General features: G+C 43.3%; 1 protein-coding gene across 1 annotated transcript in view; it reads right to left on the bottom strand.

The window, feature by feature from the left end:
* Positions 1-246: 246 nt before the first annotated feature.
* The window catches only part of LOC311598872 (uncharacterized protein), a 57,625-nt gene continuing 44,282 nt past the window's right edge, over positions 247-13,589 (bottom strand). The window contains exons 4-6 of the mRNA XM_084784396.1: positions 9,170-9,228; positions 8,474-8,561; positions 247-1,196 (exon numbers count right to left, since the gene is read on the bottom strand). Of these exons, the coding sequence (XP_084640522.1) occupies positions 8,486-8,561; positions 9,170-9,228 (135 nt within the window). The 3' untranslated portion in view covers positions 247-1,196; positions 8,474-8,485. The remainder of the gene's footprint in view (positions 1,197-8,473; positions 8,562-9,169; positions 9,229-13,589) is intronic.

The raw sequence follows: 13,589 nt of genomic DNA, 5'->3' as shown, positions 1-13,589 counted from the left end.
TAAGAGGGAGGGGAGGGAGGGGGAACAGGAAGATACAAGTGAGGGGATAACAATTGAGATGTACTCTGAATAAATTATTTAAGTAAAAAAATTTAAACCCATTATAATTTTTAATGATTACATATGTGTCAATATGCTGGGATTCATACAACTCTTGCTTTTCTCTTCTCCGTTACTCCAAAGGAATATAATCCATACCTATACGTTCTGTCAATTCTGTACCCTGATGATGTATTTCTCCTCATCTGACATACAAGCTCACGCCCACACTCTCCATCGTTTAGATCAGAGGGCTAGAAGGGGGGTAGAGTGAATGGCTAGGAACATATGCTGTGCTAGACTGCCGGGTGAGATGCTGACTGCCCCGTGCTCTGGGCATGTGACTAGATTACCTGCTAGCTCTGCACCTCAGCAGCCCTTTGTCTATTAAGATCATGATAACAAGAGTGGCTCTCTTGTAGGATTGCTTGCAAAATTCAAATGAATTATTTTATATACAGTATTAGACATGTGCTTGGGATACAGTCAATGCTTAATGAAATGTAAATGACTGTTATGTAGGTTGTGTCCACCTGTGATGCAAGAAACATTTTTGTAGTGAAGTCTTTGGAAAACAGACTTTATTAAATCTACTTGTAGAAGTGTCATTGCTATGCTCTAAGCGGATGGAAGTAACTTTAAAAGGCTTTATTTTGGCTCATAGTTCAGAGAAACGTTCCTCGTGGTAGGGAAAGCAGTATGACAGCAGTTTCAGGTCACATCTATCCACACTCGGGAAGCAAAGAACAATGGCCGCTTATCCTAAGCTTGCTCCCCCTCTGTTCAGTCTGGAACTCCAGCCTACAGAATAGTGCCACCCACACACAGAATGGGTCTCCCCGCCTTCCGTAACTGAATCTAGATGGTCTTTCACAGACACGCTCATAGGCTTGTCTCTTCAGGAGGTTTAGGTTCTGCTAAGTTGACAATCATGGTGGGGGTTATGTGTCTTTTTAAGCTTTAAAAGAATTTTGTTAAATTACCTATTTGGCAGATTCTTCATGTGTGACCATTTCCCACTTAGCCTTTGTAGATCTTTAATCTCCTGCTCTGTCAAACACAAACCCTACACAGCTACCGCCAATGCAGACTTGAATGAAACAGATTCACACCACAGCAGAGCTCTCCAGTGATTCCGTAGCACACTTATCCAGCAGCTGCAAGAGAGGAGGCATCAGAATGAGCTGCTCCCTCCTCTGCTTTTCAAGGGCCTTGTGGCATCCTTCCAAGAATTCGATAATTGCGCAAGGGCATTTACGTTTCTATCCTTCTTATGATTGCTTTTCTCTGTTGCTCCTATGTTAAAATGTTCTTCTTCTCAAAGAAAAGGGAGAATCTTCATATTTCATAGATTTCATATACATCTATGGTTCTAAAGGGGCTTGCTCTTTCATATTCAGGGAGTATTCATAAGATACCAACTGTGTGCCAGGCATGAGGAATGGAAAATTTATATATACTAAGAATAAAACATTTCCTCTTGGGCCATGAAGTTAGCAGTCAAAAGAAAAGAACATAGTGAGGGATGATGCTTTGGAGCAGGATCCGAATCCCAGATTCCAGGTAGAAGGGAGTATAATGAGAGTCCCATCTTCTCCACTTAAGCTGGTACCCTGCAGGGCTACAACTCCCACTGTAAATGTAAACCAGAAACAGCTGGCTTCTCCAGGGAGACACAAGGAAGAACGATTGTTCCAAACCACGATGTCAGCTGAAGGAAAGGAAAAGCAAAAGCAGGAAGAACTTACAGTCTTGACATGCCCTTGGCAATGGGATCTGAGCCTCAAAATGGCATCACTAAGGTTTGCTGGGTGTAAGTCTGATTCTAGGGGAGCACTTGCTGATATCCCCTAATACTTGTGTCCCCAGAACAAAGACTTGGACCAGGGACACATGCATAATTATAGAAATAGACACCTTAATTATATAAAAGAATTCCATTCCCTGGGCCCTCAGCTTTGCAACCTTCTGTAAGTCATTTATGCAGCATCGCCTTCTCCCACATTTGAGTATCGCAGGCTCTTCTTGTGCATGTTCTCCTCCTCACGTGTAGCCCTTGAGGGGAGAGGTTACCAATATTTCTGCCAGCTGGATTTTTTTAAAAAAAATATTGATGCCTCTTTTCCCATGCCCTACTTTTCTACCACAAAGACACGAAAAACACTCAGAGCCGGAATTCAAAGTGGCTCTGGTTAGCAGTGCCCTCAGGCTTCTGGCAGGTAAACATACATCCTCCTGGGAAGACTATATCTTAAATTCAGGCCTCTATGAAACCCCAAATATAAAGTTTCAAGAACTGTCAAAGACTTACAACACTTACTAGCCACAAATGAGAACAGGAAATGGACAGACACCAGGCACCAGACTGCCCACCACCCATTTCCCTGCCTTGAGGAGCAGGGGAATCCCCAAGCCAGTGCCTGCAGATGGAGAATCTAGATCTTCTGCCCCTTAGTGAGAGAGACTAAAGCTTTGGATTGTATCACCAGCCAAGTTGGTGTGGGTACAATAACATCTTTGGCTGTGCAGATCCTTGAAGAGTTTCCTGTGTAACTCAGTTTAGCATGAGCCCTGGTAGCCAAGGGATGGCTGTTACCAACACTACCCTAACCTCTGGCAGCACAGTGGGAAGGCAGACACCATAGCAAAAGGCAGTAAGCATGTAACTTTACCTCAGAACTTATCACCAGACTGGTGAGACCTAACACTGAGCAGCCCAAACACTCGTCCCACCTGCAGAGGAAGTCTCTAGGAAAACCCTCATGTCAAATGTAGACTTGAGGCTTCAGTAGATCGGCTTTCTATGTGAGACAATATCACCTGTGGCCACTGTGGGAGCATGGGACACAAATCCATCTCAGCAGTAGGAAGACCAAGTTGCACTGGTCTTGGTGGGCTGTAATATCAGGTGTGACATAGCACAGATAGCTACCCTTGTGACATAGGAGGCCGGGCTGCTCCATCTATTGTGATGCAGAAGTAGGCATTCTCCAACAGTGCTTACCCAGCCCCAGGAAGAGCCTTCTGGTGCCCACTTGTGGCTTTGGACTACCTTTTTTTAGGTGGTCTGCCAGCTTCTGCTGATTAATATACTCTTTATCTGTGACAAGTCTGGGCTTGGTTAATCCTCTAGTGCTGTGACAGCACACTAAAAGACGTACAGAAAACCAGGATTTAGGGTACCACCTACAGGTGAAATGGGGAAAGAAAACAAGCAGGCTGCTTAGGTTTTCTGGAAACACAGGGAATACACAAAGGCAAGCTTAAATACTTAACAATTCTGTGTCCTGATCTACTATACAGGTAGCATCAAGACCATTCAAAGGAGTTGGGAGCAGTGGATGTTGTTTGGGTGGGTGTTGCCTGCCTTCTGGTACTCTAGTGGAAGGGTGTCCGTAACTCCAAGAGCTAGGAAGGTATCCCAGCCCTGAAGTGGGACAGTGTCCTGAGGGTATCCTGAGGCACTGGAGTCCAGGAACCTCACAACTCTGGGGTGGGACAGTGTCCCGAGGGTACCCTGAGGCATGAAAGCCCACGAACCTCACAGCTCCGAGAGGAAGCCTCCTCAACAGAGACGATGCAGCTCCCATGGGAGGTTGCCCCAAACCCTGAGGAGCTGAGGAACCTTGGAGCCTGGGCTCTACTCCTTCTTCATTTCTTCTCCAAGGAGAAAGTCATAGCATGCAGTAAATCTCTTAAAGGAGATTTACTGGCGGGGGGGGGGGGGAGAACAAATCCAGGAGTAGCAGCCTCTGCTCCTGGGAGAAGAACTGGACAGACACAGCCTTATATAGGGTCTCTTAGGGGGCGGAGCTTTCTGCGGCAGGGATTTCCAGAGTGTGGATTGGTGGGATTTCAAACCTGAGCTGGGGGAAGCTCAGGGATTGGTGAGGTTTTATCCAGACTTCTCATCCTAAATTAGCATAACCTTGGATGAGTCCTACTGAGGGGCTGGAGACGGCAGTATGGAGGGGAGTGGGCCGCTGGAGCTTTCTCAGGCAGAGGTCTGGCCAATATTCTGTCTTGAGGGGTAATAAAGTGTTACAATGTTCCCAAAATTTACACAGAGTCCACTGTAAAAGCAGTGGGCTGAAGCAGAAAAGGTCATTGTCATCATGGACAGCTCCTATGGTAGAGGCAGCAGGCTTTCTGAGGCAGAAAAGGTGTCAGGTTTTCATAGAGTGGTCAGCTGAGGCAGGAATAGTCACCACGGACAGCTCCCACTGATGGGCTGACAGGAGCTGCTCCCATTTTTACAATTTTAATTAATTTATTCAGGTAAGTGAAGACTTTCATGGGACATGCCCCTTAGGCTAGTGTCCAATTATAAGTGAGTATATACCATTTGAACCTTTCTGCTTCTGGGTTAACTCACTCATTGTGATCATTTCTAGTTCTATCCATTTGTCCACAAACTTCAGGAATTCCTTGTTTTTAATAGCTGAGTAGTATTCCATAGTGTAAATGTACCACAGTTTCATTATCCATTCTTATACTGAGGGACACTTAGGCTGTTTCCAGGTTCTGGCTATTATGAACAAGGCCACTATGAACATGGTTGAGCATATGTCCTTGTTGTGTGCTGGAGCATCTTCTGGGTATATTCCAAGGAGTAAGGACATCCTATTGGGACTCTAGGTGAGAAAAGTATGGGAGAATGGGGAAACAGAAGGATCCAGAGGGTCCTAGAAACCTACAAGAAGAACATTATGATGGGCGGATCTGGGCCCAGGGGTTCGACTCAAACTATGGCACCAATCAAAGACAATATGTGCAGTAAACATCGAACCTGTACCCACATGGCATACAGGCATACACACAGACAATATACCCATATATAAAATAATTTTAAAGGGAAAATTAGAATTACCATATGATCCAAAAATCATACTATTGGGTAATATAGCCAAAGAAAATAAAATCAATGTGTTGAAGAGACATCTGAACTTCCATGATTGCAGTACTATTCTGGAAATTGGGGATGAAGGGACAGAAATAGTCTCCAAGTGATAAAAAGATAAGAAAAATGGTTCATTTGTATATGTAATACTATCAAACCCTAAAAGTGAAATTCTGTCATTTAAGACATAGATATAATCAGGTGACTTTACATCAAGTGAGGTAAGCCAGGCAGAGAAACACAAATGCTGCACTCAAGGACAATATAAAATGTTGGAAGAAGTTGAGAATTAGAATAGTGGTTACCACAGCCTTTGGTGACATACTATTTAATTACTGCGGTGACCAAAAGCATGACAACAGGCAACTTGGGAAGGAAGGATGAGCTGATCTGTTTGTTTTTGTTTGGCTCATAGTGTGAGGCCCATCATGGCAGGCAATGCAAGACGGCAAGAGCGTAAGACTGATGGTTAGGAAGCAGACACCAGTGAACAATGGTGCTCATCTGCCTTCTTCCTTTTTCTCCTGTATTTTTATTAAGTCCAAGTCCCAGACTGTGTGATGGAGCTACTCACATTTGGGATGAGTCATACCTCCTTAGTTAAGCACCTCTGAGAACACCCTTATGATATACCCAGCAGCGTGTCTCTTACAGTGTTCCAAATTCAAACAATGTGACAGCATGATTAACCACCACAGGAGACAGAATGGGTAAGGAGAGAGAGGTCACTGGGTACCGAGTTACAGTTGGACAGGAGCAAGGCATCCTGGTGTCACTGCACAGTAAGACAATAACAGATAATGATAATGTACAACACAGTTCAAAAAGCCAGAGGAAGGGGTTTTAAAAGTTCTCATCGTCATAAGTAAAGCATAACTATTTAAGGACACAGGTATATCTAGCCTGATGTAAATATCAGTCCATGTACCCATTTACAAAAACAGCACGCCACACCCCACATATAAGTACAAGTCTTAGATTCTGTGTTTTAGTTAGGAATAAAATTAATATAGAAACACTGTCAGACAAATATCAAGTAAAGTCATAATGTTAAGAAAGTTGAGAAACTTGCCTAAGAATGCCACTGTGTATCAGAGCCATCCTCGTTCTGAAATCAGGTCTGCAAGATACTAAAGACTTTTAGTTTCTTTTCAATATTATTCTTAATTAATTAATAATAGCATTGTGTACATGCCTTCTCCAGCTTTGACAATGCTTAAATCTTCACAAGGCCATACAATAAGTTTGGTAACACTGAAGCATCATTCACAACGTTTCCATATCCCTCTCCCCCCCTACCAAACCTCAGAGCTGTGTGATGCCCCTGGCATTGTCTTGTCATTCTTCTGCCACTTGCTTCCCCCCTTTAATAACGTTTTGTAAGACTTATCTCTATATATTCATGGACTACATTTATTTTGTTTAACTAGTATATTGCATTCTATTATTTGAAAACTATACTGTAATCCATTTATTTACTTTTCAGCTAATGGAAATTTAGGTTATCTTATATGTTGAATGTATGTGTGTGTGTGGGGGGTCTCTTTGCGATATACCAAGGACAGGAAGGAATAAGCCTCTTAAACCTTACTAAATATATTCAAGTGGCTATCTAAAATGGTCAAGTGGTCTCTGTTCATCAGAACAAATTTGTCCTTAACAGTGTTTAGTACAGACATCCAAAGTCCATACTTATCACAACGAATGCTTGTGCACACTTGTGCCAGTCATTGATACTTTAGACATTTTTTGTTTGTTTGTTACCATTACAGGTTTGAAGCTGTCTTATATCCAACTGTGTGGTAGCTATTGGGCCCTCTCTTTAGTGACTTTCTTGTGCAAAGCCTTTGTGGATGTTGTTCTTGATCTCTGTCCTTTTCCTTATTAATCTGCAGCGTTCCGCTACTATATTTAGGGTACCGGTTTTTGTGGGTAATAAGTGCTGTGGGTAGCTTCCCCATTCCTTAATACGTCTTTCTCATTCTGTTTTACTCCAGTGGTTTTTGGTTTCTTAGCTTTACTATAGAACGAACCATTATAAACTTGGGCTAAAAGGGAGCAATGGTGCCAGTGAAACACAAGACAGCACTTGAAAACTAGCTCAGGCTGCTTAACATTAGAAATGTTTTTGCCCGGTGGTGGCACACACCTTTAATCCTAGCACTTGGGAGGCAGAGGCAGGTGGATTGCTGTGAGTTCGCGGCCAGCCTGGTCTACAAAGTGAGTCCAGGACATTCAAGGCTACACAGAGAAGCTCTGTCTCGAAAAAACAAAATAAATAAGTAAATAAGTAAATAAATAAATAAATATAAAAATAAAATTTTGCCCCACCTTATTGTCTAGAAGTGTACATAGGCATTGTGATAAGCCTGAATATTGGAATTATTCTGCGAATGGAAGAAGAAAACTGGTGCAAAAAGGAGCCTCTGAAAGGGAAAATTTTTAATTAGCATTAAAGCAACCAGAACAGCAGAGCTCTCTAACTCATAAGTGCAGGTCGACAGGTATGCTAGCCCAAGGTCCCTGATGATAAGTCACAAAGAATGCGGAGATAGAAGACAAAGGCCTATTGAGTGTTCCAGGGACTGGCTGGCCATAAAAGATAGGGAGAATACACAAGGACAAATTCCTGAGAGAAACAGGTACCGGACATGGTTGAGTGAGTAATGAGCCAAGACCCCTCATCCGATCTTATGGTGTCTGCTTAATCCCTCCCTTGAGGCCCGCACACAATGTTCCAGGTTTGAGTTTAACCAGATGTGTCGTTAGCTCAGATAAACATCTACCCTCAGGTTCCAAGAAAGACAGAAACCAAGGACTGTACCCATGTGATTAAGTCTGAGCTTACCCCAGATCTGCCTATGCAATTTGCTGATGTTCAAATGTTTAAAACAACCAATCGTGTGTGGCCGCGCCAAAACTTCCCACTCCCCCCGACCCTTGCCCATATAAACCCCTAACCCCTGGGCTTCTGGGTCGACCCCTCTGTCTCCTGCGTGAGATACGTGTCGACCCGGAGCTCCGCCAATAAACTGTCTCATGTGTTTACAGCAAGACGGTCGTTTGTGTGTCTTTGGGTGCGCGCCATCCTGAGGCTTGAGTGAGGGTCTCCCTTCGGGGGTCTTTCACCTCCATCACCTGAAAGTATGAAGGGTGTGAATATTCATCCCACTACTCAGCACCAGCTGCCTTTCTTGCATGCTCCTCTCATACGAAGGGCAACTTGGTCCTGTCACTCTGTCCCTTTCAAAGCCTCTGTCCCCTGCACCGTGGCCCCATCTCTAGACAGCATCCTGGCGAATCTCTTTGGAGGTAGCTTTTCTTCTTTTAGGGTCTACTTTTTCCTGAGTCTGAGAGGAGACGTTGATCGCTCTGTAACACCTCCCTTTGCTTCGGTCTGATCTGACAGCTCTAGGCATATCTATCTGCCTTTGTCTTGTGATAATCCTTGTTTTAGGGTTTTACCTGTTGGGAAGAGACACCATGACAATAGCAACGCTTATAAGGGAAATTTTTTAACTGAGGCAGGCTTACTGTGTCAGAGGTTTATTCCATTATCATCATGGTGGAAAACAGTGGGATGCAGGCAGACATGGTGCTGAAGAAGCGGAGTGTTCTAAATCTGCAGGCAGCAGGAAGAAAGAGAAACGCTTGCATTGAGCATTTCAAATTTCAAAGCCACCACACTCCCCCCCATCCCACCCCACCCTGGTGATACACTTCCTCCAACAAGGCCACACCCACTTTAACAAGGCCATACCTCCTATCCAAATATTTGAGCCTATGGGGCTATTCCTATTCAAGCCACCACAATTTTCTTACTCGAGGCAGCATGAATGTGGCTCTTACTCTCTAGTTGCTTTAAAGATGGTTTATACAAAGCTTGATATCGAGACTTTATTGCTGGCAAATCCTTTAAAACAATAACTAGGTTGTTTTCATTTGCCGAATCAAGATGATTCATGTTGGTTTTGTGTTCTGGCCTGTGCTGAATGTCACACAGTCCTCAAGATTTCAGAGCATCCAAGAAGAGACTTGATACCCTATGAGCATATACAGGGGAGGAAGTCCCCCTTAGTCACAGTCATAGGGGAGGGGAGTAAGGGGAAAATAGGAGGGAAGGAGAAATAGGAGGATACAAGGGATGGGATAACAATTGAGATGTAATATGAATAAATTAATAAAAAAAAGATTTCAGAGCATCAGTTCTACTTGCTGACATCCACCTACCGCCATGATGAATAATCATTTTCACTTAAAGGTTTTGGAGGCTTCATTTCAAGAGGGTCCTTGAAAGAAGGTAAACAGCACAATGAGAGAAGAAAACACACCTGGTGAAGACTCAACTTTGTCAATCAGTCCAGTTCCAAGTACACAACAAAGCTTAAGGTGTGACTACCAAGAAACTCTTTTACAAAGCATACGTGACCATGGCGGTGGGTTCTATAGGTAAAAAGCCTAGACTCCAATGTGGTCTCTGATCCATAGCACAGGTCAGCAGGCCCTCAAGTACATGTGGCATTTCCCCTAAGGGTGGGCAATGGTTTGGGATAATCATTCTGAGGGATTGGCTGCGGCTGCCTCCACAGATAGCAAAAAGGTCACCAGGTCATTAGCAACCTCCACTCTCAGCCTTTAGATGGAGTGCAGGGATTTGATTTTGTCTCTTGGTTCTCTTAGTGCTTCTGTGAGTACAAGGACCTCTGTGACCCCACTATCTTTTGATGCACAGGAGTTTTAATTTTGACACGATTCACTAATCTTTTCCTTAGGGTTTGCTCTTTATGTGCTTTATTTTTAAAAGCACTTTGTTATTGTTGGTGTTCAAGATCCCACGATGCCCTTTCACACTTGACTCGGACTTTCAATTTTGCCTTCTGCATTGGCCTTTAGCCTATCTGGAATATGTGTTTAGCTTTGATGTGAAGTGCAGATCTCATTTTATTTATCTCACAGAAGTACCCAACTGCCCGTTCTTCCTCCATGCTCAACCATGTTCATAGCTGCCTTATTCATAATAGCCAGAACTTGGAAACAACCTACGTGTCCCTCTATAGAAGAATGGATAAAGAAACTGTGGTACATTTACACTATGGAATACTACTCAGCTATTAAAAACAAGGAATTTCCAAAATTTGTGGACAAATGGATTGAACTAGAAATTGTCATAATGAGTGAGTTCACACAGAAGCAAAAAGAGCTAAATGGTATATACTCACTTATATCGAGACACTAGTCCAAGGTGTACGTCCCCATGAAAAACTGTACCTACCAGAATAGTGGGTAAGAGGGGAGGACATCCTATTGAAACTGTAGGTGTGAGAAGCCTGTGAGAAAGAGGAAATGGAAGGACCCAGTGGGTCCTGGAAAACTACAGGCGAGTCTGGGCCCTGGGGCCCTCCGCAAACTGTGGCAACAGCCAAGGAAAAAATAGGCAGTAAAAACCTTGAACCCCTACCCGGACTAGCTGATGGACATTCTCCACTGTTGAGTGGAGAAGGAGATCTAACTTTCACACAAACTCTGGTGCCCCATATTTGAACATGTCCCTTGGACGGAGATGCCTGGTGGCACTCAGAGGAAAGATAATAGGTCACCAAGGAGAGACTTGATACCGTATGAGCATATTCAGGGGGAGGAGGTCCCCCTCAGACACAGACTTAGGGGAGGGGAGGGGAGTAGGGGGGAAGTGGGAGGAAGGGAGGAGTGGGAGGATACATGGGATGGGCTAACAACTGAGATGTAATATGTATAAATTAATAAAAATGTATTAAAAAAAAAAAAAAGAAAAGGAATGACTCACAACCTCAGCCACAGCCAGGACAATTATCAGAATTTGGGTGAAATGATTACTAAGCTCCCAGCAACTGCAAGGACAGCACAGCCAGAGGACAGCTTGCTCCATATGGAACAGGGAACTGAGTAAAGCACCCTGACTTACATGGAGAGGAACAGGGAACTGAGTAAAGTACCGTGACTTACATGGCGAGGTGCTTTTAATTTTCTGCACTGTTGTTCACTTTGTCAAAAATTCAAGGGCTATTGGCCCTTCGCAGGTAGTGCAGTGGACAGTGGTTAATACAGAAACTCACAACTGGTCAAAGTACAGAGAATAAGTATCTGAGAAGTGTTCTACCAAAAATGGGACATCTATATCATAGTCCCTCCCTGCAAAGCTCAGGGACCATCCCAGAAGAGGACACAGAACGACAGTAAGAACCAGAGCTTGTGGGGAGGGGCGGTCCATATATGGTGGGTTTGGCAGAAGCATTACATGTAGGAAAAGTAAATCCACAACCAGAATAAGTATCTATTCCAGTGAGTACAAATTATTGTCCTTCCCATGGAGGAAGCAGTTCAGTGCAGCCAAGCAACCACCAGGATGCTGGCTGGTCATCCCAGGAATGGTACCGTACCTGAGGCTCAGTGTTACTCTATGCTCTTGACATGTCTGCACTCAGTAGCAGTTGTAGCCAAGTCAACCTTGGTGAGTGGCAGTCCATGCTGTCTAGTTGTCTAATCCCCATCTCTGCTACCATGGCCACTTTGATCATGGGGCCAATGGGCAATGGCAGGAATACATAGGGAAAGAGGATGACGGGTCATCCTATCTACTTGATTATTGAACTCCTCCTCAGCGAAGTCATCTTTTGATGAGCATTTACATGGGACGCAAGTATCTTCACATCCTTCACCCATTTTCAGAGATCTATCCACATACTTCTTCCTCAGATGTTTTTCTCACCAATTTTCCAATCATGTTCTTTCCAAGCCCTGGCCACCCAATCAATCCACTCACTAGAGCCCACAGTGAATAATCACACATTTGGCCATCTCTTCCTTCAAATGAAATGTGTGACCATGTATAGTGCCCAGAAGTCTGACCACTGTGAAGATTTCCCTTCATTGGTTGTCTTTCAGGGTTGTCTCAGAAAGGGATTTTAATGCTGTAGCTGTCTACTCCTAGGTGGTGCCTGTGTATCATTCAGAACCATCAATAAACCAGGCTGTAGTTTTCTCTTCCTCAGTCAACCAACCATAGAATTATACATGACTCCTTAGTGGAGACTCTAAAAGCTAGAAGGGTGTTGGCAGATGTCTCACAGATTCTAAGAGACAACAGATGTCATCCCTGACTATTATACCCAGCAAAATTTTTAATCATCATAAATGGAGAAAACAAGAAATTACATAACAAAACCTAATTTAAACAATATCTCTCCACAAACCTAGCCCTAAAGAACATACTAGAAGGAAAATGCAAGCTCAAGGAGGTTAACTATACCCAAGAAAACACACGAAATAAATAAATACATTCACACCATCAAATCCAACAGAAGGAACGAACACACACACACACACACACACACACACACACACACACACACACACACTACCATCACCAACATCAAAATAATAGGAATTAACAATCATTGATCATTTGTCATGACCCCTCTAGTGGAGTTTGTGTGACAAATATTATACAGGCCTGAGGCAACGATCCCCAAAAAAGGGGAGAGTCTCCTGGACTGGGGCTGGTGTTTCTGTCAGGAGAAATTGAATCTCAGGTTTTTTTCTCATTGTGTTGGAATCTATTTTTTTTTTCTTCTTAACTCTACTTCACTCCCATGTCAGGACTTCTCAGGCCTAACCACGGTCGCTAGGAGATGACCCTAACTCGAGACTGCAGCCAGGGGCTGTTAAGGGCTGGAGTAGTTCTGCTTCACTTCCATTTATTAAAAGAAACATGATTAGAAATTAATCATTAGTTAATGAGTTATATTATGGCTTATCAGGAAAGGGAACTAAAGGAAAAAAACTGTCTTGGCACACAGGTGCTGGGCACAAGTTTCGTTAGGGAAAGAACATTGACCCTGGACAAAGGAAGCACATGTATTTGATATCAAGCCAGTAACTTCAAAGTGATGACATCTTTGCTGTGTGTTCTGTACCCTGTATTGTTACACTCAAAGTTGTAATTCAGAATATGACAACACAATGACTTTGCACTCTCTACCTGTACTATGTATGCTTGATTGCTCACACACTTCCTTCAATCTGCTCTGCAGGAAAATGTAACCTCAAGCCCCCCTGCTTTTGAAATATATGTTTAAAAACTTAGACTGCTTAGCTTCAAAATACACTCAGACGCAAACTCATCTCTGTGGTTGTGTCTGTTTGTCACCGCCTTATCTTTGTCCCAAGGACCTATCCCCAACTGAGCTGGTCCGTGACATTCATTAACATCTCTTAACATCAATGGACTCAATTCCTCAATAAAAAGACACAGGCTGACAGAACGGATTAATACACAGGAGTCACCATTCTGCTGCATACAAAAACACACCTCAACATCAAAGATAAACATTACCTCAGAGTAAAGGACTGGAAAACAATTTTACTAGCAAATGGCCCCAAGAAGCAAGCTAGTAGAAGCCATTTCAACCAAAATTAATCAAAGAGATGGGGAAGGACATTTCATACTCATCAAAATTATGTCTCAGTTCTGAATATCTACGTCCAGAATGCAATGGTACCCATATCTGTAAAAGAAGCATTGCTAAAGTTTAAATCACATATCAAACCCCACATAATTAATAGTGGGAGAGTTCAACACCCCACTGTCACCAATAGACAGGTCGTCCAGATG

The sequence above is a fragment of the Acomys minous genome (assembly GCF_964271855.1).
Source record: "Acomys minous genome assembly, chromosome: 6".
NCBI classification, from domain to species: Eukaryota; Metazoa; Chordata; class Mammalia; order Rodentia; family Muridae; genus Acomys; species Acomys minous.
The sequence above is the reverse complement of the archived record's forward strand: the minus strand, read 5'-3'. Positions and strand labels throughout refer to the sequence as shown.